This window comes from Osmia lignaria, chromosome 3, assembly GCF_051020975.1.
Source record: "Osmia lignaria lignaria isolate PbOS001 chromosome 3, iyOsmLign1, whole genome shotgun sequence".
NCBI lineage: Eukaryota > Metazoa > Arthropoda > Insecta > Hymenoptera > Megachilidae > Osmia > Osmia lignaria.
Genome location: NC_135034.1, coordinates 10,949,583 through 10,976,084, shown reverse-complemented (window position 1 = coordinate 10,976,084; position 26,502 = coordinate 10,949,583). Strand labels below are relative to the sequence as shown.

The 26,502-nt window shown below is 44.2% G+C and overlaps 2 protein-coding genes across 2 annotated transcripts in view; both read left to right on the top strand.

The window, feature by feature from the left end:
* Nucleotides 1-22,937, top strand: part of LOC117608003 (ATP-dependent DNA/RNA helicase DHX36) — a 69,558-nt gene extending 46,621 nt beyond the window's left edge. The window contains exon 18 of the mRNA XM_034332396.2: nt 14,895-22,937. The gene's annotated coding sequence lies outside the window, so the exon portion shown is untranslated. The remainder of the gene's footprint in view (nt 1-14,894) is intronic.
* E23 (ABC transporter G family member E23) overlaps nt 6,400-26,502 on the top strand; it is a 38,620-nt gene continuing 18,517 nt past the window's right edge. The window contains exons 1-2 of the mRNA XM_034332398.2: nt 6,400-10,806; nt 26,150-26,310. Of these exons, the coding sequence (XP_034188289.1) occupies nt 10,751-10,806; nt 26,150-26,310 (217 nt within the window). The 5' untranslated portion in view covers nt 6,400-10,750. The remainder of the gene's footprint in view (nt 10,807-26,149; nt 26,311-26,502) is intronic.

Below are 26,502 nucleotides of genomic sequence, written 5' to 3'. Positions count from 1 at the left end.
GACGTAGAGAGCGTGGAGGAAGAGGGAGGGCTAGCAGACGAGGGATGGCGGCGGTTGTCAGGTGGAGGGGTCGATGGGTGGCGGAGAGAAAGGTCGATGAACTTGGGGTCGATATCCGCGCCGCGACCGACCGAGCCAACATCCACCCCAGACTCCTCTTCTACCTTCGCCAGCTGATCTACCTGATCTCCCCGATTAAATTGCACCAGCAGCCGAGGTAGAAGCATTTTCTTTCCGGCTAGTCGCGTCCTCGCCGCGTCTTACGATCACATTTCCATCCCTTTTCCCTCTAGGGATGTTTACCATCCTGCAGGAGGAATCGATCGACGAAATTCAAATGAATTGAAAGCTGGAACATCAACCCGTGTGAAGTTGGGCCCCTAATATAAAAATTAAAAATATTTTAATATTGGGGGGTGTCAACTTCACACGGTTGGGAAAATAAACGAAGAATTTTGAAAGGAGGCGCTCTCGTTAGAATTAAGGTCCGACGTGTAGAATCCGGGCCAAGGTATTGAACTCTTGCGAGCGTTCATAATTCAATTGGCATCGTGCTGTGAATGGACGTTTATACGTCGAAAAAGGCAGCCTCGTTGCGGCAGCAGGTCAGTATGCTGATTTATCCAGGGATCGGTGGAAAAAGATGGAGGTGTACCGGTAGGCACGAGCCGGGCTGACGGCCGGCTCGCTGATATCAGCGTCCAGGGGCCGTTGAATAGAGGCCAGGACGTGTATATTTTCTGTTGTACACGCGTGTCGGGACGCGTTTTTACGTTACGTAGGACGGGAGGTATGTGAGGCAGGCCGGCTCTCTCGCCAGCCAGCAGATAGATAGATAGCGTGCCCAGGGAGATTGTATCTGCGAGTTCACAGACCCCTGGCTATACGTGAATTTCTGCTAGTCTATGTACGTGTATGCATTTCTTGCGCCACAGCTACGCGTATAGAACGCGGCAATAGCACGTTCGCCAGTGATAAGCTCTATCGGCGGCCAATAACGGACCGTCCATCCGTACCGCACAATGAGACCATTGTATAATAATTGGCTACGGAGATGATGCCTCGCAGGAGATTCGGTCATTCGAAAGTAGTGACGGGCATATTTCTGAATCGCATCGATATTTGTTATCGGTATAGATCAATTGGGAATAAAGTATCGAGATTATTTAGAATCTATACAGGTTCGTTACATATTTAATAAACTTCTATAAATTTACCAAATTTATTATCTTTCAAGCATCAAATATGAAATGTTGAAACGCTATTAGAGCATAGTAAAGCAAGTTTTCTGCGTACGGTTGAATTAACTATAAATCAGACTGAATTCAAGCGATTGAAATTATTTATGGTCAGCAAGGATCGGACACACAACGGGCTTCTTTGAGTTGTGTTTCTTGTATGGTGCACCATAAATACGATAGCCGTGAAGAATAGGGACGGCCGTAAAATTGAAACGGTCTCGCGGCCACGATTCCTTTCTCGTTATGGCTATAATATAGTATCTATTAGCACAGAAAGCTCATGGGGGTTTGTTTCAGTCGTTGACACCGGATCTGAACCACCTTCGATTTACCTTCTACAGCTCCTTCGACGTATCTATATCAAATAGAAATTTTAGCATAGATATTTCTTTATTCTGCTCCTTGAAAAATCTATCTTTTTTATCATAGAAAGAGAAGAAAAGAGATATACATATGTATCGATCGATTTCTCTCAGCAGAGTAGAGAAACCATGGAAATGGTAGAGTGGACCCTTGGGTCGAACGATCACCGGGTCGCGGTTCGTGTTCCTTCGAGCAAGTTACTGGAACATGGTCGAAAGGGTGGGATGTGCAGTGGCCGGTTAAAATGTGGGCCAGTGCACATCCGTCCTTGGTTTCTTTCACTGGAAAGCAAGCATCCTTTACCGACTGACCCTTCTAACCCTAATTTCATCCAACGTTTATATCAAAGTTAACGTATCAAATTTACGGAGCAAACTCTTTTATACTTTTAAGTATACGTTTACGATTTAAGTTCCCTTACGTGGTCGAGGCTCGTGATTTAGTCACGTAGCGAGCTCGTTATCGGCTACGCGTGTCATAAAAGCGTGTAAACGTGGTTTTCGTGTCGCGTAGCATAACGCAACCCTTTCTGGTGAAACGTCACTGTAAACGACCAGGAAACACGGTAGCACCCTTTGGTATTTTAATAACTCGCGCGTTTCGTCGAAAGGAAATCGAGTTGTTTCGGATGGTTCGATCAGAAAGAAAAATCAATTTTCTACGATAAAGCGAGATGATCTCTCTGGTGGAAGAGAAAATAAGCGATCACGGTGAGGTGATAGACCCCCTTTGCTGGAAGAAACGCCACTCTCTTAGCGTCTCCCCTGGTCGATGGGAGAGCAACGTTTCCCAAGGAACGAGGTGAAAGAAACCTCGGTCCGCTCTCCAATGTTTACCGGGGCTGCGAAAACAACGGGAAAGTGCATTGAACCTTTCCAGCCGTTCGGCGTGTTGGCAGTTTCGTGATAACTGGCAATGAGTCACCGTGAGAGGCTGTGCCTCTCTCGAATAGCATTTACCGTCCAAGAGATTGGGAAATCTCAGCCATCAAAGCCAGCTAGGCTGTTTTCCGTCTGCGTTCTCCACCGTATCACGTGTACCGTGAACAAGGATAATTTGTGTCGAACGCGTGACCGTGCTGCCGTTGATTTATGCGGACTATACCTACTCCTCGCTACCTACAAGCTCGATGTTTATCTAAATCGTTGGACAATCTCTCTTTTCACGATCTCCAGAGAGAGAGTAGACCTAGCCTGTTGTACCCTGAAAGGAAGAATTTCACGCGTCTCGTTAACCGAGTCGATTGCCTTCTCTCGATGCTCGTCGCAATCGTGAATTTAACCCTTTCTCGATTTTCTAAGCTTCGCGGGGGTTAGAAATACGGAAGTATTCGAAAATATCGAGGAGACTTCTCGAAAATATTGGGTTAATTATCACGAGAGGGTGCATCTTTGCACGGGTAATTAATTCTACGTTCATTTTTCTGTTTTCAGGTAAGAATCGTATAAACTGGAAACTCTATCGGTCTATCAAGAGAATCAAGGTAAAATTATTCAGTTTCAATGGGTGATCGAATTATTAGAGCTGCTCGCATAAATTGACGATTTTATTAAAAAATTAATTCTTAAATGAAAAGCTAGTTAAACATAGTTTTCGTTATTTCTTTTGTGATGTATCGATGCTTGTAAAGTTATACACAGTAGAGAAAAGTGAAAGTTGTTGACTGGCTTGGAAATTTTCCGGACTTCAACCCCATCGACGATTTGTGGGAACATTTATTGTTAGTAATAAGTGTCAATTGATTGAACGTTTGATAGAAGTATGGGCCAGAAATAAAAAATGTCTTAAATTTGTGGCTCCACGCAAATACGAGAAACCTATTCTTCATATCGTCGCTCTAATAAGTTGATCACCCACTGTAATATTGATTCCAACGTGAATCTCAGCGAGAACAAACGAGTAGGTAGACGTGTACGATTAATAGATGCAGTTGGTCTAGGTTTTTAACGATCAGTGGCGTGTCGTATCGAGAGGTATCCTCGAAACGATGTCAAGGCTGCGACCTAATGCAAGGTCGTCGACCCTGACGAGTCTTCCCATCTTTCTCTTCAATTTCTTTTATCTTTCAACAGTGAAATTTTCAACGCCCACCCGGCAATTCACGGTATTCTGAAAGGAAAATTTGAAATCGATTGGAAATTATTATCAGCCGGAAGAATTGTCAGGGCGGAAGAATTAGAAGAGAGCGAGAGAGAAAGAGATAGCAGGAAGGATTATAGGAGCGGCGTGAAATATTCATTAATTCCATTAGCAAAGCGACACGATAATCGATAAGAATCGTATGACTCACGGAGTGGGGGGGACATAATGGGCCTCGCACGACTACCACGCTCTTTATCGTCGTTTAATTTACGCCGCTCCTTTATCATGCAGATTAGAAAGGTGCTGGCGCGGATACGGTGTCGGATTCTGACACGGCTAATTAACAGGCCGATCAATTCGATGACGGGTCAGCGACACCTTCTCCTTGTTCGATCGTAGCTATGCCTATGCAAGCGACAAAAAGAAAAAGCTACGAGAACTTCCTACGATTCACGGATATATGCGAGTCGCATACCTTATCGACAGGCTCGTTGCTCTACGAGACCTTAATGTGAATCGTATCCTGTGTGTTCCATTCGTGTCGCGGTGATCCTACGTCGAACAATCCTTCGTTGCTTTTCAATTACTTCTGCGAACGTTATCTTATTAGACGTTCAATTCTAAAAGGATGAATTTTTCAAAGAAATTCTTGGAAACGAGATCAGGACCTCTTCAGTGGAGATAGCGATCGATAATCCTGAATTCTTCCGCTATGATGCCTCTGCACACGAAGCTGTATGTGCGCGCGCGCGTGTCATTGCAGGAGCGGAGAGGAGAGACGGGTTGCATACAGAGTAGAGGATGAGGGGGCTAGGCACCCTCGTCGTGCACGCATGCACAATGCTCGAGGAGGGTGCAACAACCTCCTCCACCTTGGACTAGGAAGAAGAGAACGGAGTCGAAGAAGAAGGACAGACTCGGCGAGGCGAAAGAATAGTCTACAGTCTCGTTTTCAAGCACTCGTTGAAAACTCGACGCGTCTCCTCTCTACCAAACCTTCACCCATCTCCCAACTTTATTCCCAAACTTGGAAAATAATTCGTCACTCAAAAATGTCGAAAATTAAAGGAACGATGAATTACGAATAAAAAGGCGTTCGTAGACGTCTAGCCTGAAAATATTATGCAGTCGAAGAAAGGAGCGTTATTCGCAGACACGCTCGTCCAGCAGGACGCTTTTATTATTCCCTTTCGGCCGTGCGAGCTTAGAAAAGTCTCGCGGTATATAGCCTGGCTATAGGCTGGCGTTCGCGAGCAAGAATATAAAGCGTTTTATGGGTCTGTCTGGCGTGCGAGCGAGCGAGCGAGTCTCGTGCAAGGCCCTTAGCCCCTCTGCAATCCTAGTCTTCCAGCCGAGTCGTGTTCACCGGCTTCAGAGCGTTGCGAGTTCCGAGTCCGGGGTCCTTGCGCCCATCTACCTCGGCAACGCGAACCATCGAGAACGAAACCCTTGGCTAAAGTTCTGCCCGTCGTTGTCCATAAACGCGTGGAAGCCGCTATAAATCATGCCGGTTGCTCGAGCAACGAATCCGTTCGCGGTTCGTTAGGAAATTACTGAGCATCATAGACGAGGACTGGCTGGAACGGTCAGTGACGAAGCGACCGGAAGCGTATTTTATATTGTTAGTACGATACCGATGGGTTTCGATGAATTTAGATTGAATTTAGATAATTTCGGGAATTTCAGTATCCGGACTCGTGGCGCGAGAGAAAGGGTTGAAGGAACGTTTTCAGTCGAATGGAATCGCGAGCGTGCACGGTGAACACGTGTCGCCGTTGACCGGTGCACACAGGTGCAGTGCGGTGCATTTTTCCGCGGTGTGTGCAGCGTGATGCCGCATCACGTGTCTAGAATGTTACTTTCACTTCGCGCTGCGTGCGGCTGCTGACCCAACCAAAAGGGGGGATCGTTTCAGCCCGCGATCCGTTTTGCAACCGCTTCGCTTACTACAGCCAAGTGGATTCGCTCGCGGAAATCTTCGCGCAACTGGCGAGCTGTCAGAGTCTCGCAATAATTGAAATTTACACGAGCGAACATAGGACAGGGATAATTAAAATGATTTCTGAATAAGATACTCAGGAATCCAAGTACCATGACCTTCTCCAACTTGCAGCGGCTCGAAATCAACCCTGGTTCTCACCTCTTTCTTTCTTTCTTTCTATTTTTATTATTCACGATCAATCCCGCGAACGCGTGGAACATCGACCCTCCAAGTCGCGAGGCAACTCGCTCGAATACCTTGACCCTAGCTCGTCGCGCCCTTCGAAAGCTCTCGAGCTTCTTCCTGCTGCGGAGGGTGCGAATAGAAAGTGACGGAAAGAACGAGCGGAGGAAGAGAAGAATCGGGTAGACGGTGAAAACACCGACATCCCTAACGATCCAACCCTCTCGGGGGACGTCATCTCGTCGGTGATAACGGGTGACGAGTCGACGCGACGCGATGCTGCACTTAATCCTTCGGCTAGAACGAGTTCCGCGGTAAAATCATCGTCTGGCGAATATTCTTCAATAGAAATCGATGCAAATTTCATAATTTCTCCAATTTTCATTCGGAGGGTAAATGAAAAATATCATGTTTTTCAATTGGACGAAACGAGGAATAGAGACGGTTAATGGGTGCAGGGCGAGGAGGGATGGGAAACAGAGGGAGCGACGGAGTCTGCGAGGAGAGGAGAGGAAGAGGTAAAGGAGGGAAGGGCTTTTGGTGGGGGACATGGTCGTCGGCGACCTCCGGTCGGAGGAGGCAGAAAACGGCTGGAGAGGAGATGCAGCCGAAGGAAAGTGGCGGAAGGGCGACGAGGGGGTGACGCCGGGGTCAATACACCCGTAATCTCGGTGAAATGCACTTGGGTGCAACTACCGAAGCGCTACTACTGCCGTTACGCCAGAAGGAAAGAGAGAAAGAGAGAGAACCCTAACCGAGGCCAGAAATAAATATATCGAGACGGGCCGAAGTTCGCGGACTCGTACCGTGCTTTCGAGCTTGCTTTTCAAATGTTTCTCAATCGATTCGTATATCAGTTTGAAAGCACAGAGAAAATGATTAATTAATTATCACTCTTCGATTCCACGTGTATCTTCCTTACGAGTAGAGACGGTTTTCCCGCGAAATTAGAAAGTCGCCAGCCAGTGGAGGATACGGGTTCCCGATATATCAGGGCCGGCGATTACCGTTGATCGACTCTCAAGATTCACGATCGGTATATCGTCGTTCGATCGTGCATTAATTCTCCTATCCCGGATAGAGCCGATCGCGGGAAAGCAGTCGCGTGCATCATCTCTGTTCGACACTCCCATCTGCAACCTAGTTTCATCGTATCTCGAAAATTTCGCATTTAAAGAAATTCGAAATCATCGAAGAAACTGTTCGAATAATTCTAACATTCGAATTTGAATTATTTGAACGTCGATATCTCGTAATTAACCCATAAAGATACTCTATCGCGACGATACTGCAACATAGTAGCGCGACGTGTCACAGCTCTGTCGTAAACATTGACATACCGTTCGTCTAATTTCGCTTATCTTAATTGTTAATCAAGAAGAAAATAGAAAATGACGAAGAGGATCGATAGACTAAACGGAAGACGAAACTCGATCAGCAGGCTTGATCGAATGCAAAAGAAGGATTCAGGATTCAATGAAGCGATCGTACCCGGTCGACGATTAATCGCTATTGATAATTCATCGCGAGGATGTGTTTCTAAACAACCGACGACTTTGCATACGCTTTATGAGTGGCGAAAACAAAGAATACGAGGAGAATGCACGCCGACGTGGTTTATTACGGGACGCGTCTCCGAGAGAAGCCTCGATAAATTATTTTCCGAGATTTCTGGATAAACCAACTGGTATATGGAGAAATAGTCGGAGATTTATACAGTGCCTCTCTAAATGGCAAGACACTGACAGGGAGGTATAATTGTAATACTCGTTTTATTAAATCTCATTTTTATTTTATTTTTATAAATTTACGCTGAAATAGCAGAGAATTTTGAGCAGTGCGCTCCCTCGTTAAATGTCGCGGCTGAGATTAGACAGCGACAGTTAGAGAGGTAATGTCGTATCGCTAGTCGGCGATGTAACGCGTGACACGGCAATGCAACCGCGTTCAAGGCTGCTCGGCGCATTCCGTCGTGGCTTTTACCACTTTCCTGCTCACGTGCGCCGGAACGAAGACTCGTGGCAAGTTGCAACCCGCCATCCGCCACCGGGAACCTGTTTCGTCTCGGTCCTGCCGGTTTTTTGCGATCCCCCTTCTTCGTGATCGAAGCGAGTCCGCGGCTTATGCAAAACGTTACCTTTTGCCGGCCGGTGATCTTTGGGATCGCGATGTTTCCATAGATATCGTTGTTCATCCGCCAAGGGAGGCAACACCCGGCCGTCATTGATCAACCATCCGCTGAGCACGGCGATCGTTAACTAATTGCATGTATCAAGGATGATAAATGAACGAATTTGAATCGGGTAATTATCTGGTAGCGAGAAGGGATCGATCGTTTCACCGAGATTCCCTCGAGCGTGTATTGAAAAGCAGTTGGAAATCGTTTTCTCTTCTGGTTCCGGTGCCGGTTGTCACCGTTCTTCCGTGCCGCGTAAAAATCTGAACTAGTTTCGTCGGAAACGATCGGACACGGTTCGGTTGTCGAATTAAAGGCGGGCGAGTAATATCGCGGCACGGGATCGCGGAGAAAATTACATGTCACCGATCCGCCTCGCAAGTGGAACGCGACGGCCACTTTCAACCATAGAAGATGTACCACGGGGCTCGTTTAAATAGTTAATCGTTAATGAAGCCCGATAGCTAGAAAGTGCTCCTTTATCGCTCGATTTCAGCACGGATCTCGCCTGATTCTCTGCGCTTCGCAGGATACGAAATAGAAATGCCTCGCGGCACGATGAACTCGCCTCTTCGTGTACCACATTTCGATCGATAGATTTTCGTAGAAAGTGTCTCTGAAATCGAGCTTGCTCCAACGTCGGGCTAATTGTTCCGCGAATTAAGCGTTAATACTGGAAAAAAGTTAGGGGTTCGTTAATTAAGCCGGTCGAAAGGAAGGAAGTGTGATCGTCGATGCGAGTGATCAGGAAAGCAGAAGTCGACCGGTTCAGAACTTTTCAACGAGTTCTATTCTCGTGGGAAGGGCCGTGCTGATTGGATAGAAAGACGTCTGAGAATAAAAGTTGGAAGCTCGAGTCGATGAAACGAAGCGAAATAAAAGCGATTATCTGGTCAAGAGTTTGAAAGGCTTAAGCTAATTCATTGGTAATTGATTCATTTCATTATCCACCGTACGAGGCTACCTGAGAATTTATCAGAATAACCTAATATTAACCGAGTCACCAGCCTTCTGTTGAAATTCTCAAACCGAAATCTCAATTTTTCGACTCTTTTGCGTTTTTTATTTTTCCGAAAAATCCGAAGAAATTGGGAAAATATGACAGAAACCGCTTTTTCTATTCTACCCTCCTGATTGAGATACAGGGTTGAAACTTGACGAACACTTTTGACTATCTTATCCTGCAATACCCTTTGCATGAAACATCAATAGCGATGTTGATAGAAAGCCACGGAGAGTGATCACCCACGATCCGCAGGTAGTCGGAAAGCAGCACACGCGTGCTGTTGAAAAATCAGCATGGAGGTTGATCAGGGTACAAGAACCCGGACGCTCTCTAACCAGGTAACGTCCCACATCAGCCTGGAAACAATATCCACCTAAATCTGCCTATGAATCGTTGCCCGATATCCAAGAAACCCTCTCTCTTCCTTTCTTTATTCTCCCGAGATGCGTTCCGTTGTTGGAAAGCGACGTCGTCTTCGTCGTCGTCGCCGTGGTGGTTAGGAACCTCTCTCGTAGTATCCTATCTCTGTCTGTTGGATACACAGGTAAAGGGGATAGGTTGAAGGGAGAGGGAGAGACGGGATGGTTGGATGCAGCTGCAAACACGAGCTTACCTGTTCACGTGCTGCCACGAAGGTGACCGTGCCTCCTAGCCGAGAGTGCATCGAACGAGGTATCCAGGCTGACACCCACGCCGTAACGTTTTCTGGGCCGAAAAATCAACGGAGAGCGCCGTTCACTTCCGTGTGGCCTGTTGCAGAGAGCCAGGAGAGCTTGGTCGCGAGCTACACCGCTCACACTTGGGTTCCGGGTCGGTTTTTCGCCCTGAAAACGTCGCGATTGTCGAGACCCAGGCCTGGCTGAGCCGGGCGTGACCAGTTCTCCATTTTTTTCTCTCATTCTATATCTGCTCTCCGCGTCGCGTCGCCTCGCGTCGCCCCTTTTCTTCGAGGCTGGTACACACCGCCCCGAGTCACACTTGTCCGTCTTTAAACCACGCTTCTCACTGTTCCTTTTTCCTTTTCCTTTTCCTTTCCTTTCTCCAACGCTTAAGACGTCTCGCTTGTTTCACCGCACTTCTTTTCCCCAGCTGCGTAAAGTGCAAGATGATGTTCAGCATCCTCTGTGTTACGAATAAAGTCACTCCAAGTGGTCTGTAGTTGTAAAGTTTCAAGTAATTCAGAAGCATAGTTAGATGGTCGAAAATATTCTGTTTATGGTAATTTATGGAAAAAATCGTGGATATCTAGCACCGGTGCGATTGTCTCCGTGTTCGATCGGGTAAGAAGGTGGTGGGCGAGGAAGCGAGGGAAGAAAGAAGGGATAATATTGGTAGGGGAAAGTAAAAAAGAAAGAAGTGTACCGATCGAGCACAAGCGGATCGGTCGAGGGAAAAATCGATTTCGCGGTGGAAACGCATAACGCGAGGAATGCACACGGTGCATCGATCGTTCGATGGCCAACAGCAACTTGGTGCACTGGCGTACTCGAGCATCCATGCCTTCTATATACGCCTACGGATATTCCTAGTTACTTTGCTCGCGTGGGTAGCCTCGGAACGAGTATTTACGTGAATTCGGTGGATCGCGAAGCGACTCGAAGCTGTGAACTCGGTCATCGAAAGACGGATAGCCTTTGCCGATTTTCTATCGCGCGTGTCAATCGTCGTTCTTCAGGAGAACGCGATCTCGCGGCAAGACGAACACGAAGACGTCTGCTATGGTGGCTGGATACCTGGACGAGAATTCTTGCACGATTCTACTCTTGGTCGACAGGTATTTTCTCTATTTATTCATCGCGATTTTTCTTAACGCTTCGATCGAATTTTCAAACGAAACGCGTTTCAAGTTTCTACTTCAACGAGTTAGAACGAAGACAGTCGTTGAACTCGGTGCACCAGGAGCTGACGTGGATTAATTGTCCCCGGCGCGGCGGGCTTGTCGCGATTTTTTATCAGATCACCGCGAAACGACTTCATCCAGTCCGTTTTATTAGCGGCGAATCCGTTGAAGGAGACTTAATTGCCAGCTAGAACTCACTCGTCATCCTGCGTTTTAGTCATGACCGTACTTAACGTCGTTCCATTTTATCCCTTTGCATCGCTGCCCTTGACAGATAAACCGATTCGCCACGAAGGTTAATAAATGAAACCATTTTGTACAGACTCCTGTCTGTTGTTTTCTTTTCTCGAGATGAAAAATAATTATGTTAATCAGAGTGGACTGGCAACAGGTGCTAGTTAAGCTAATAGACGAAGTTCGCGATCGATCGGAAACGCTTCGGTTGAAGTGCAAGTTGCATCTCCAATGGCTCGGTTGAGCAGGAGAAATCGGTAGAAATTGGGCCAGTCGGTCAATTGGAAGTAACGAACCCTCCACCGTCGTATTATGTATTTCGAAAATGATCCTCTCTCTGGATAATTAACGGAGAAAAAGACAATTCGTGACACTCCTTTCTCCCGGTTAGTATATCATTTTTGCTTATTATGTGAATTTTCTATTTCGTAGAAAGTCACGTCCCATTACCGGGACGTTTGAATCTCCTACGGTTTAAGTACCGTCCGTCGCCGACTCTTCGGACGAATCCAATTTGACGTCCTGAAAGATTTCCAACTTCCCTTTCGTAAGAATGACAATTCCGTTGGGTTTGAAAGTGATTCATGAATTATTTTATACCCTTCTACGTATGGTTTTCATGAAATCCTTCGATTGACGAACGTTTCACGACCATCCTGGGAATCGTGGAAGAGTTTCGCGGAATTCTTGTTTCCTCTCGAGGCTTCTTCTTCTTCAAGGTCTAAAAGGAAAACGGTAGAAAGCGGTGGATCGCGTTTAAAAACTGCATCTCTTCGAACGAGCATCCGCGATTAGAAGGAAACTTTCACGCGGATGATATTTTCTCCGCTCGCAGTCGAATAGGCAAGATTATCGACCTCGTGTACAGAAGCGAGGATACGTGAAAATAATGGGCAACGATTTAAAGTCCATTCCGTTGTTCGAGATCTGTTTTTCCTTCGTTTTCCTCGTTTCACCTTCGAAGCAACCGCGCGATGTAACCGGTTTCGGAATTGAACAGACTCGATGATTGATTTCCACGACTCAGCGTTCGACGAAACAAGTCGTTCCCTTTTGATTTATGCGTTTCCTCGAATGCCGGAAAAACTTTTCCATCGAATCATTTGTATTTGTCCTTTTTTACATCGTTTAATCAATTTCGGTGACCCATTGTCGAAATGACGATTAAAGTGTTTCATGAACTTCAATCAAATTCGATTTATCAACAGGGTTGTTTAATTTGGGGAAGGATTTATCAGCGCGCCGAGGCTTACACTAGCGACTGTGCCTCGCTCGATAAGACGACGTCCTTAATTTCCAATTATCCTGGTTATTAAGGCCGGAGAGAAACTTGGCCGATGCTTCTCCTTTCACATTGTAAACTCGCGGACTTGTTTATCGTTCGCTTTAATTGAACAACCGACTCGCGAGGCATACTTATTGCCTGTTTAAAATGCAATTTCAAAAGAGTTTGCCTTATTTCTAACAAGTTTTCTAGAAAATCAGGATTTCCTAGGGAAATTTACGATGTAGTGATTTTCTAAAAATAATTTAGAAACAAAATAATATGATTTTTAATTATTAAATATAAAATTTAGTGTCTATAACTGAGAAATATGGATAATGAACGAATATCGATTTAAATTCTGCCGCGTAATTGTTGGGTCCGCCATAGGCCTATATATAGGGAGTCTCCACCCCTCGATCGTCATTCTCCTCGGGACCGCCCAAGGGGAAGGATGGATCCCGATTTGATCGCGGTTGTATCTACACTATTCTTATCGATATCGCGATCTACTTTCTGATAAAAACTTCCAACCACTGATTGTTTTCCAATCTGCCAAAATTACCATCGTTACACGCCATTGTTATCAGGGTGACGAGCCGATAACGCGACGATTCGTCGTTTTCTTGATCGAGGAAGTAAGACCGTTGCTCGCAAACACACGCGACGGTACACGCAAACAGAGGAACGGATGGACGCGCGACGCGAGGTCAACGGCACGTTGGAAAACAACCGTCGGTGCAGTATGGTACACGCGTTGCATACAATCGTGCACGTAGACGCGTGTGTGTCACGCGGTCGTTCAATATTATCGAGGCAATTTCGATTGCTTCCTTTTTTTTTTTTTAACCCCTTGCCGCGTGTCCTTTGTTCGCTGCGGCCAGGGAAACACCGCAGGCGCAGACGAAAGAGACGAAGATATTGTTGCAGTCGAACGGGCAGTGCATTTTTTTTATTTACGACGCTGTTTGCTTCGAGGGACTCTTTATTGGAGTCGTTTATCGAACGTTGCTTTGTTTTTCGCCGGTTATTCCTCATCGCCTTTAGACATTTCCCTCCTCTAGAGACGCTGTTCTATTTCTCTCTTGAAAATCACTTTGTTAATTGATTTTCAACATTTTTTTCACAATTATGGCCAAGTAGGTGTCGAATTTGTCCTTCTTTCGCATCCCCATCGGCGATTCGCGCGTATACCCAGAAAAAAGAGCAGGAAACCGAGCGGGAGTAGGCGGAATGGCGTTCGATGAAAGGGGAAATTGCTCGAGGAGGAGGGGGCTCAGAGATTTCCACGGTGAAGAGGGAAAGAGAGAGGCAGAATTTTTCCTGGACGGTGAAACTGTCCTACGATCGACTTTCCGTGCGACAGCGATGGAATCGAACCTCTATCGAGTATGTTTGCAAATCTATTCTCGAAACTAACATAAATTTAAGTAATACTCGTTTTCCCTCTAATCCGATGCTGTTTATTCTATAATATATTTTCCGATTCGTTCTCTAAAAAGAAATCAGACGTTTGATCCAGAGTATCAGGGAGTATATTACCAGTGGATTGTACGGCAGCCGGCAGTACGTTTCTCTCGTTTAGCTTGGAATTTATCGGGGAGACGAGAAAACAAAATTCTTTTCGAGAACGAAACGACTATCGTAGCGAAGCTCGATGAGCCAGTAACGAGTATCGAGGATTTTTCGTCCGAAAGCTAGTAGAATAAAACGACGGAAAACGCGACGCGGAGATCCACGCTTCAACCCTCCAAGCTGATATACAGCTCGTTTCAAAACTCTACTCGCTGTTTTAATAAAAATTAACCGTCGAACCTTGGATGCTGTCTCGTTTAAGATTCAATCTTCAATTTTATAATCAAATATTTTATCGCTGGATTATCTTTCCCTCAGCATCGATTGCTTCTATGTTTGCCTTCCGAGAATAATTTAAACATCGTTAAAATCAATTTCATTCTTCATTTTCACTTTTCACTTTCTTTTTTCTTTTATTTTGAACGTTCGGCTACACAAGATATACAAACGCTTGGCTAACAAAATATTGTTTTGCCAATTTCGTTTGAACGTAGAATTTGGAACAGCCTGTAAATGATAGGCCAGTTCTCATCCGTAGACACGATGATTCTTTGCCACGATCTATCACGATGACGATGATGAAGCTACGAGAACGAGTTGCAATTTTAATGGGCCCTCTCGTTGTCGGGAGTAACTAATGCCTTTCATTTGCGTTTTTCTTGCGGTTGTTTCGCCTTGCAAATGACCAGCAGATCTTCCTTTCGGTCTTCTCTCTCGTTCTGCTCTGTTTCTCATCGATATTCCGTAGAAACACATTAGAAAACATTCCATCTTTCCTCTCTAATTTCAAGTGGATCAATCGTGAGAACAACAGAATCTTTATCGTCGACGTTCCATTGTATTTTTGGATTTTATCGTTTTCAGTTTCATTCGCGTCTGCAGGATTCATTTCTTAAAATACAAAATTCTCGCCTCTGATCTCACGTTTTTCCTTTCCTTTTGATTGCAGGTAAGAATCGTCACCAATTTTTCATCCCTTATCGTTGAGGTTTTAGCAATCGTCCAAAGGTAGGACTAAGAATTTCTTTTGAAAATTTCCTTTCTTACGAATGAAGTACCAAATCTTCCAAGTTGCCTCGCGTTTACGACCTTCGATATTCGATGAAAAAGGCGGCAAAAATCATCGTTGATCCTAACAATCTCATCTACCAAGGGGTCCGCGTGACTCGTCGAGAATGCAGAGCGAAACGCTAGAAAAACCGGGACATAAAGCTTGGAAACGGGGTTACAGAGGCAACGACGGGTCGTTATTGGCCGTCCGGACGATTCGTCGAGATGGCAATTAGACGAGGAACATTTACGTCACGCAATTACCGTTACGACGCGTGTCATTGGTTCGGAAACGGTAAAGTTCAGCCGGCGGCCGGCTAAACTTTATTTTAGGGCACACCAAATTTTCGACCTTTTTTCTTTCTAATTTACAGTTTTTTATGCGTAGAATCTGAAAATGTAATCTCTTAACTTTAGGAATCCAGTGGTTAAAAATTTACGAGGGATGAAAAACGATGAAAAAGAGCGAATCGCCTTTTCATCCCCTTTTCGTGACGGTCGAAAAATGACGACCTTCGGGTCGGCACACCGTCAAGGATGACGCGAACGTTGTTTTACTACCACATTGTCGAGGGTCGTTCTTTCTCGGAGAAAAACAAGTTTCGGAATTTCATGGGAGAGACTTGGAAGCTCGTAAAAGCTTTACTACCGTGCCCACGAATTAATCCCTCCCTCGTTCGTCTCGCCCTCGAAACTCGACACAAATTGAAATTCAACGTGTCGCGTCATCGCGACGAAATTGGCCTCTTTAGCGGACAACACGAGCCTGTTGCAAGCGTTTTGATGAATGAAACCACGGCGCTCTTTGGATCTTGTAATCGCGTTCCGAGAAGGCTCGAAGGGCGGTGCGGTAGGTCAGATTGTTTGAGAGCACTGAAAAATACAGGGTGTACTATAACATGTCGACCTAACTTAATAAGTATGTACTGTGAGTCAGGCCTGCTTCGAGCACATGAATTTCTACGCATTTACTGTCTCTTCTCGTTGGATGAAACTGTGATCATAGACGAAAGGGTTAAAAATAATCAATTTTCATTTACATCAGTCACCTGTGTGTCCACCTATTATGATCCAACCTGTATAGCTAATCGACTGTTTAGAGTTCACGTTGGGACCTGGCTGACTATCTCGTTTCCAGTCAGTTGTAATTTTTCATTGCGAAAGATCGGCTGAACGGTAGTCGTTCGCTGGATGAGGATGTTTAGGAAGGTTAGAGGCTGCCCATTGGGCAAGTTTTAACGAGGAATAATGGGTGTTGAGAAAATGCCACTTAACCCTTTCACTGCACGTTCCTTGTGCAATTACTGAAACTTGATAAATAATTGACTCGTTAGCAGCGTTCGAGGTTGCATCGCGTATTAATTTGGAAGAGGATGACCGATGCCGCGGATAAGAATCGAGCGACGATTACGAGGAAACAAACGGAGTCGCGGGGAGGAATCGAGCGACGATTGCTCCCTCCCCCCCCCCGGTGCTCGCACCCCATTTTTCTCGTTAGCGGCGTCCGGAGAGACAGGATGTACCGAGATTGCAGCTCGACTATTAGAAGGTAATCGAACAGGCGAAAGGCACAGGCGTAAGGGGCGAGAAACGACAACGGAAGAGAAGAAGTCTCGAGTCCGGGAACGAGAGATAGCGAGGGGAGCGAACGAGCCTCTCGGGAGGGTCGTCGAACACACAGAGGGAGAGATAGAAAAAAAAGAAGCAACGAGTGAGAAAGGAGGAGGAGAAATCAAGTGAACGAGGGAGAAAGAGGGAGAAAGAGAGAATTGCCAAGAATATCCGAGGGCCGATGACCCGTGACACACAGTCAGTCGTATATATACTTGATATCATCACTCAACGTCCGACTTGCACGCATGCAATCGCGCATGCGCCTATGCTCGTTGCATCGACCAATACACCACCGAATATCCTAGTTATTTTTTGATCCATATAGAGATTTCCACCGTTCGAAGATACATATTTCGTCATTCTTAGGCTCTGAGTTCTACACGCTTAAAAATTTCGATACTTTAAAGAAATTTAAAGAATTTTAGGAATTTCGCAAGCGTTTCTCTTACTTAACTCTATCAAGGATCCAGCCGGATAGTCGGCGACGCACGGTACTTAGACTTTAAGTTAAGGGACCTTAGACCTTCCATTCTTGTTTCGCTCGAAACTTAGAAACTTTTCCATTTATCTTCGAGAAACAATGTCTGACCACATACCTCCCTTGTTCGAGAAACAATGTCTGACCACATACCTCCCTATTTTTCATTCTAATTCAAGAAGTTCCTTGGGAAATAAATTTGTCTCGCATATTCTACAATCTATTCCCTAGATATTTTATCATTTACAATTCGAAATTCGGTCGTTAACAAGACGTTGAAATTATTCTGAAATTCTAATGCAAGTCACTCGGTTATCTGGATGCAAATAGATGCACCCGTTCTTTAACTTCGCCGATGCTAATTGCGTGTACTTAATTCGAAGTTACACGTCAAGAATTTACAAGAATTTGCAAGTTAAAAAAAAAGGAACTCGATTCGATGCAAATTAGTTAACCACGATTTCTTCTCAAATCCTCCTTGTGTCCATTCTGAAACTCAAACAATTCAACCTTTCCCCTCGTGTTTTTATTATACTAATTATTAGATTACATTACCGCGTTTGATAGAGTATTATGTTTACATATACTTATGTTTAGTGAAGATTACGATATAAAAAGATTGTCACACAACTGTTTCGTCTCTTTATTATTTTCTACCGATCTTAAAACAAAGGGGAATATCGTTGATGCGCTTCTATCATCTCGCTGGAGAAGAAAAAAAAAAAAAAGAACGAATCGCGACGGGACGAGAAAATATATGAGTCTAGCTGTTACGATTTATTCGCAATGACACTCGTAACTTTCAGCTTCTTTTTTTATCGTCGCTAAGAATACTTGGCCAGACTTCGCTTTGTTTGACGTGGCTCGCTTTCAGCCGTGATAACGGCCCGTTATCAGTCGCCAGTTCAGTTTCTTTATTATTGGAAAAAAGAGGGAGAATAATTTCAATACAACTTTTCTGCTTTGTCATATTTTCCTTTGTTATCAGCCGTGCTAAGGTGCAATCTCCGCTCGAACGTTTAACGCGTTTATTATCATAGGGGTTCATTAATGAACCGACTCGAAAAGAAATGGCCATTTTCATTTTTACCGATCCATCTCGTATTTTTGTAAATCGATGAAAATCGACCCCCCGGTCGGTTCTGATTCCATTCCGAAGGGTATTAAATGTCCACGAGAGGTATGGATGACGCATCGTTGAACACCGTGATTCGCTGCCCACTTTGCACGCCCACGCGTTTATGCAGAAATCGAATTTCCCGGTGGGTTAAAAAAGGCACCGCACACCGTCGCGTCGCGTCGGCCGTTCCCTCGTGGACAAATCAGGTACCCATAGGTTCGTGGTGACGTACACCACGTTGCTGTCGCAACAGATATTACCATACCGTGTTCCGTTCTCATGTTTTTCAGCGTTACGTTGCGATCCGTTGACGTAGTGCTACGTTCTTTCCATCGGTGGGAGTCGAGACCCGTTCACGTAGCGTAACAGGTTGTTCTCGCGTGGAAAATTAAACGAACGCTCGTTCTTGACACGAAGAAAAATTGCAGGAATTATTATTGAATTAAACGTAGTGACACGTTTCGTCAGTTCATAACGCACGTTCATCCCCTTCTTTACCTTGTTAACGCCTTTTTTTTTTTCACACTGACCAAACAACGCTCCTTCGCTTTTCAGACCCACCAAGTACCCTTGCACACGGGATATAAAGTCCCGTTTGTGAGGAACGTAGTGGTACGTTTATTCGTACGCGTTTTCGCGCGCAATTTTCTCCCTGCCGACCATTGTTCGACGGTAACTCGTTAACGCGCGCGTTGCGGATCCAGTTCACGGACTGTGAACGCAAATCCCGGTCAGCTGTGTTATTGGGTCATTATTCCGGGGTAAACCGTGGGGAAGCGAAAAAAAAAAAAAAAAAACGAGGAAGAAGAAAGCCAGGGGTAGGTCCCCTCGATGGTTGGAAAACGAACCGCTCGGAAATCGCTCGCGCGAGTTCACGCGACCGATCCGATTGATTTCGCATGGATAAATTAATATTTGATTAGCGATATTTCGAAGACAATTATTAGAGATTTTTGATTTTTTAATTTCCTTTTTTACCCTTTCTTACTTTGAATAAAATCATTGGAGAATCATTCAAGATTGAGTATACACATAGTAAAATTAGAAATGAAAAATTTGAGAAGAAGCGTTAAATTTGTTAATTAGGAAAGAATGTTTCACCGTGAAAAAAAAATAAAAATCTAATGAATAGGAGATTTTCACTGACGCGTATCGCTCCCTTTTCCGATGGGCGTCTGTGCATCGTAACGGAAAATCGGCGTGGAAAACGAAAGGGAAAGGGTGCGTTTCCCAGGGGGGTAATATGGGTCTGGTGGTAAGAAGTGAAAGGGAAACAACGTGCCCAGGGACACGTGGACTTCCGATTGTTTTCACTTTTCGAGAAGCAAGGGTGGCCGAACTGGGGCAAACAAGTATCGATCAGTCAGCGTCGATGACCGTTCGGTGGAAGTGAAAAATAATGATGCAAGGAACGTGGTGTCATTTGAAAATTTTCAGTAACAGTAGAGGATAAATAGCGATACTCTGAACAACCTGAAATCCCTAGAACAAAGTCCCCAACGTAAATATCACAAAACAGCGTTCTAATTCCAGCTTCCTAATCGAATAAAAAACTTCTCGAATCCCGATGAACTCTTACATCCCAAGCAAATAAGAACTTTGAAAAAGTAGATTGAACAGAATCTTGAATCCCAAATCGAAAAGCTTGAGAAGCAAATCGAAAATCCGCAAACAGTAACCGCATCGCGATTCGACAAATTCGAAAACTTGAATGTAAAGTTCGATGTCGAGAAATCACCGGTTCGAGACTTCGGAAAGGTGAACGGTCGATCGAAAAGTGTAGAAGATACGAAGTTTTAGGTTTCTTTGCAAGGAACACCGTGTATAACGCGGCGCGAAGCCGAGAACAGTCGAGCCGAGTCTCGTGGTCGTGGAACAGTGACCCCCTGGACCAGAGATACAGTTATTGCGTTTACTCTCCTCTGTGCCGGTGCACCTACCAGCTCGAACACGCGAGCGTGTACAGAAAGACACACACAGAGAGAGAAATGCACACAAGCTCGTTGCACTCGATCGTCGTCCGTACATTGCACCGCTTCAGCTAGCGATCCTCTGCTTCGACTTCGCGAACGATCGAGTTTGAGGAATAATTTTCTTGATTATTTATTGAATTTTTTTTTATTTCAACGTTTCTTCGTCTCTGCTTAAAGAGAAGGATAATTTAATTAACAAGATTGATTTCATGATTATAATTGGTATTTAATATTTCATGATAGGTGTCATATATCGGTGAGTTTAATTGATACAATTATTGAAATTAACATAATTATAGTACTTTAGGTCGATTATTATTAAGTTTAATATTAAGAAATTGATTTGTTTGAAACTTACGACGGGTCGAAGCTATCACTACATAATTTCTATTTAATTTCCCAGTTTGGATAGAATTTTCTATAATTGTTAGGTTGAGTTTTCGATGATGTTTGCGATAGTTTTTTTGAGCGTTGTTCAAAAGCGATCGATGCGGATCGAAGCCTTCGCTAGTTCGATCAGGATCGAACGATCTTTCTGGTTTGGTTCGCGAAGAAAAGCAAGAAACGAGCTGGTGTACTCACGCACATTCGCGCGTCGTCGCCGAAAAATTACGACGCTTTGTTTTGAGTGTCCCTGTTTCTCTGCACTCCCGAGAAGACGCCTTTTTTTCGATCGGCCACTCTTTCTCTTTTACCCGTTTGTTTTCGACCAAATACACCGAATACTTGGTTCGTTTCTTATTTTCCTACTTGGGTGGTGACGCCAGGATTTGATTAAAAATTTGTATACAATCTAAAGTTTATTCGATCTTCGTCAATTTCATTCATAATATTCGTAATAATCAATGTTTGCGAAGAACGCTTAATTAGTTGAATATAATTGAACGAAATCTTGCCTGTCTCGTTTCGCTCGAGAATTCCACTTTTTCCGTGCGAGTGGTCGGTGACTCATTTAGCAGGAGAAAAGCATCTGAAACGTAACGTTACAAAGTGACCCGATTTACAGTTTTATTTCGAGCTTGTCGAATTTAGAAACCGCCGTGTTTTCTTTGTCTTGTTAACTAAGATCGATGAAAATATTATAAACGAGTCATTGGAAACCGTCCATGGATCCAACGAGCCGCGTTATTCGTTCCTCCATAAAATAATAATATAAATACGAAACAAAAAAAGAATTTTAGTATCGCAAATTTCACGTAATGTGTGTTAAATGAAAACGCGGATACCGTAGGAAAATCGCTACGGTAATTGATGATGCGGTTAAGGAAAAACACTCGGAATCGCGGGGGTCATCGATGAAACCTTCGCGCGAGAATCGAGCGGAATATCGAAATTACACGCGTATTGCACGCGCGACTCGCGGTGAGAACCGAGATAACCTCGTTTTGGGTGCAGCGAACGAAACGGGTTTCCTGCAGCCGGCTTTCGTCGCACGGAAAGACTTTAGCACGCACCGCGTTACGATAGAATCGCATACAACCGCTCAATCTTTCGCAAATTTCCTCTGACATCGAGTTTCAGTCCTTATCTTGATGTTATTCGCAAGGAAAAACGAATAAAACTGGTAGAATTATAATCAGCCTCCTTTAGAATAATTCTGATACACTGAACCGATGAGACAGGAGCTTTCTCTTTGATTTTATCTAAAAATAGTTAAACAACTTATGACGTTCCGCGGGTGAATTTTTTTATTTCATCCTGTACTATAACCTGGTATGTTTGATTTTTTTCGGAAAATGTAATTTTAAACGTACAAAGGGGTTAATTCGATTGCGAAATTTCATTGGAGATGTATGGATGGCGCGAGCGTAGGCAAACAGTGGCAGCGACCGGTATCGGTTCGTAAATCGAGTTATCGAGCACATTTCGATTTTTTCGCCTAGCTGGAAAGCGTCCGGGGGACCGTGCAAGCTATCTCCGCGGGTATCTTTTGCTTGGAAAGTGGGACGCCGCAGCGTCCACCTCTTCTCTCTTTCTTTCTGTTGCTCCCTGTTGCGCGCCGCGACGTTTTATCACTTTGCTATCGCACGTAGTTCGCAGTAAGCAACGTAGTAGAAAGTACGAGCATTTGGTGGTTGTATTTTAGCTTTCACGATCAGATACCGGGGACGTCGTACGCGCACGCGGCCATTTTATCGTGCATTTTGCATTATCCCCCATCTCCGTCGGCCTAACGCGGACAATTTTCGTTTCCGAAAGCGACTGTCCTTTTCCTGGATCGAATTTCATCGAAATATAGCTTATTTTGGTTAGTAGTTTCTGGTTGCCCTTTGAAAACTTAAGGTACAATAACAGACCCTTGCAATCGTCTCGATTGCAAATTCATGCTCGACAAACGAGACGCTGATAACTCAATTTACCGACAATTATGCGATTGTGATAGGCGTGCTCGAGTTTTCAAGCACGACACGCGCGCATTTTGCTCGCGGCACAATTTGCATATCGGTATTGCAAATTTACGATCGACCAGTGGAAGAATCAACGATTCGACTTGTCGCTGAACAAGATACGTACTTCTGCGTCGTTTGCTCGTGAAAGGTTCGAACACTGGCGACATAATTATTCATAGGCGGAGATCGGAATCGCTGAACGGGAGCCGCGTGAAATTTGCGTGTCGTTCGAGTAATTTATTAACTACCATCGCGAATCGATCATTTAATCCTCAATGGCAAGTTTAGAAGCTCGGCAATCCGAGAATTCTAAAGCTCGGAAAATGAAAATTTCATATTTCACATTTTTTTTAGAATTCTAATGCTCGAGCATCGGAGCACTCTTACGTTCGAAAATTTCAGAATTTTCAAACTTAGAAGTTTGAGAAATTGAAAAGTCGAAAGGTTCTTGGATCTTGAATCTGGTTGAATTCCGTTGGAAAGCGTTCAACGTTGAAGAAAGCCGACATCGGGCGACAATGTTTCGCGGGCATAAATCAGATCGGAGAAAGTTACAACCCCAATTAACCTCGGTGATACGAGATGACTTGTGCACAGGGTTCGTTGAACCGATCTCCGAGGAACGAACGAGAACGCCACGAGCCCCGGCCGTTTTGGTCCGTTCACCTGATAAGAGACTGTATACGCTCGGGTAAATATAGAACTTTGCGTCGACCATCGACCAATTTCCATCATAATATGGTCCATTAACAAATATAATTAACAAGTAATCGTTTTATATCAAAATTAATAATGAACGCTTTGCCATTTCACGATACTTTTAAGGTCGTGAAATCGTGTCAGAATTTCTGTATTTTACGCCGTTTCAATTGTCGCTTGTTCTAACGCGAAAAGAAGAAATCTTTCGTCTCATAAATAGATAGGTGTGAAAATGAATAGCGGGAAAAAAAATTCCAGGATGGATATTGGTGACAGAGAGAAGAGAACGGTCGAAATTTTGTCGCTGTCATTTGCATACAGGAGCCAGTTCAATGAACTCGAGCGGGGTCAATTCGACCAGGGGCCCTGGAACTTCCTTCAACGAGACCTAACCCCGTGAAACCTCGACCCGACATTGAGCCAATGAATTACGAAAATGATCGAGGGAGAAAAAAAGATAGGGACGAAGGTGGACGAGTGTTGTAACCGGAGAGTAAAGGAGAAGAGAATAGGCGCTTACGCATCGGGTCGAATTCTGCGAACCGCAAAAAACTAACAACCAGATCTTCTTGGGTTAACGATCTAATGAAGAGATCCATTGTACCGTGAAGTTTCGATGAAATTGGGCCAAATAATGTTACACGTGGATCAAGGATCGATACTATCCTGCCAAGGACCAAGGCGTTGATGTGTAATAATTTTTAATCAATGTTTAATAACCTTTCCATCGAATTTTCTCAATATTTCTTAATAAACAAAAGAAGAAATGTACAGAATTATAAATTACTATGACAATTATGTTTGAACAAATTCGTCGATCAACCGCAAAGGGTTAAGACGTTCTCCAAAAAGCATCCCGTAAGTTCGATGAAATTCAAGAAGAAACTACCCCGTTCCGTGTCAGGCGACCGAAAGGGTTACGAGTGCGATTGTTTTCAATACGTCGAAGAAGAAAAGATAGAGTTGCTCGATAAATATCACGAAACGAAGCGGTCTCTCTTTCTGCCTCGCCATTTGTTTCTCTCTCTTTCATCGAATCCCTCTTCTTCCCCCTTCGTCTTGTCACTCTCTCTCATCGTCCCTCGTCTTTCCTCCCTCTTCGGGACTGTCGTGCGACGTCGTCGAGTTCAACGAACCCCGGGATGACGTGATACTGCCATGTTGGGAATTTATTATCTGACTTGGTTGTCCAACGACCCCCGCTTTTTGTGTATCGCGACGCGACCGACCGCTTCCACTACGCTACGGGTTAGTTCCTTTCCGATTTCATCGGGGGAGGATCGGTAAGGCGAATCGTCACGTGACGGGCGTAGAGCTAAAGCTAAGTCGTGGATATCCACCGGCATCGCCAAAGGGATGACGAGGCGAACAAGTTCGATGGAACACGATGGAATTCCAATGGATGGAGGATAAGGTGAATACAGGTGATGGAAGTTTATGTAGGATCACTTTTGGGAATCGGAAAATTTGGAAAAATATAGAGATTTGAAAGTAGGAAATTCTAGAGCTCGAGAACTCTAGAATTTAAATACTTGAATGCTTGACAACTCGAGAGCTGAGAAACTTTATGCTTTGAGAATTCTAGAGCTTAGAAAATTGAAAATATCAGAATTGAATATTTTCTGATTGAACGAGTGAGTAATAAAATTGATACGGTTTACTCGAAATGCGATTAAAGAATCTCTGAAGAATTTCCTACTGAAATTTCACCTAACACAGGTGTAAAAGCAAATAGCAGCAGTTTGTTGTTTACTAGGAAATACTCGGATTACGTGCGAATAGCTTTCTCGCTATCACGAGAAGCGTCGTGTTTCTTTGCGTTTATCTTGCGTTCAGTGAGCACGCAAAACATGCATCATTGTCCAGAGGTATTGTTTTAACGTCTCGCAGAGATACCAGGAGATTTCTTAATTCCCTTTCATTTTACAGCCAGCGAAATTAGAAATTTGGAAGGGACTCGAAAACTCTAGAGCTAAGAATGAAATGTTTCTTCGGCATCAAGGATAACACAGATTGAGATATTCAATTTTTATTCGATACATCTGTTAAATGAACATTTGACAGGATAATTGAGATTAATACTCGGAATATGCGATTTATTCTTCGCGAATAGAACGATTTCAATTAAAGAAACGATGTCGGATCCTTTCTCTCGCGAGTTTCTTGGCTTTTTCACTTGCTGGAATCAATGAAAATAATTGTAAGAAAGAGAATACGTTGAACGGTAGAGTTAGAGGTTGAATATTTCATTTGAAAGCGAGCCAGATCTTGTTTGACATGGTCTGATTCGAGGCACAACACATGTCTCTCTTAATTGTTGTCGTGAAATAGCTTCGATGGCGCGTCATTGTTATTACGAAGACAACTGTTCGTGAAATGGTAGGCCAGAGTTTCGAAATTCCTACGCTTTTTCCGCCTTCCCAACAGGTTCAAGAACAATCGAGTTACTTTAAACTGGAAACTTGGGAGTTTGAAAATTTACGAATTCGTAGGCTTATCTTAAAATACTTGAAAGCTAATATCAAGCAGGGGTTCGATTTCAAGTATATTCATTAAGGCAGCGTTCGGGAAGACAATAGGAAAAGACCGCAATGGAACACCGAGTCAACTTACCCTACCTCCTTCTCATTAATTCCTCTTCAGAAGAAAGGAAAAGCACCCTTCCAAAAACGAAACAACAAAGGAAAGAAAGTTCCAATTAAGAACCTTCCATTTCTCGTTCATCCCTCGGAGCGATTCGTTGTTAACGATCGTTGAAAAGAAGCTTCTTACTAATTTTCTAGCGAAAAATCAAAGTCTTTCATTTTTCTCTTGACGAAGGCTAACCGTTCGATCAGCAATTTTAATCATCCTTCTCTATTTTTGTTTCATTGGTTACAGAGTGGAAAGCTCAGCGTTGCAGTTGGTGTATCCGCTGGATTCTCGTCCGGTGCAGTTAATCTTCCGGGGGTTGCAGGTGGTCAAGGAGAAACGTTCTCTTCTGAGGGATGTTTCGGGCATTGTTAAACCCGGTGAACTTTTGGCCGTCATGGGCCCTTCAGGTACGTCTTTCGTTATTGTACTTGGTAATTCGAGAACTTTGTAGCTTGAAACTTTGGCAATTCGAGAATTCTATGTCTTAGAAATTTAAGAACTCGGCCACTTTAAATCTCGGCGGGTTAAAATTAAAAAACGTTCAATTTTCGGAACTCTAAAGCTTGAAAACTTAAAAATTTGTTAATTTTAATCGGCGC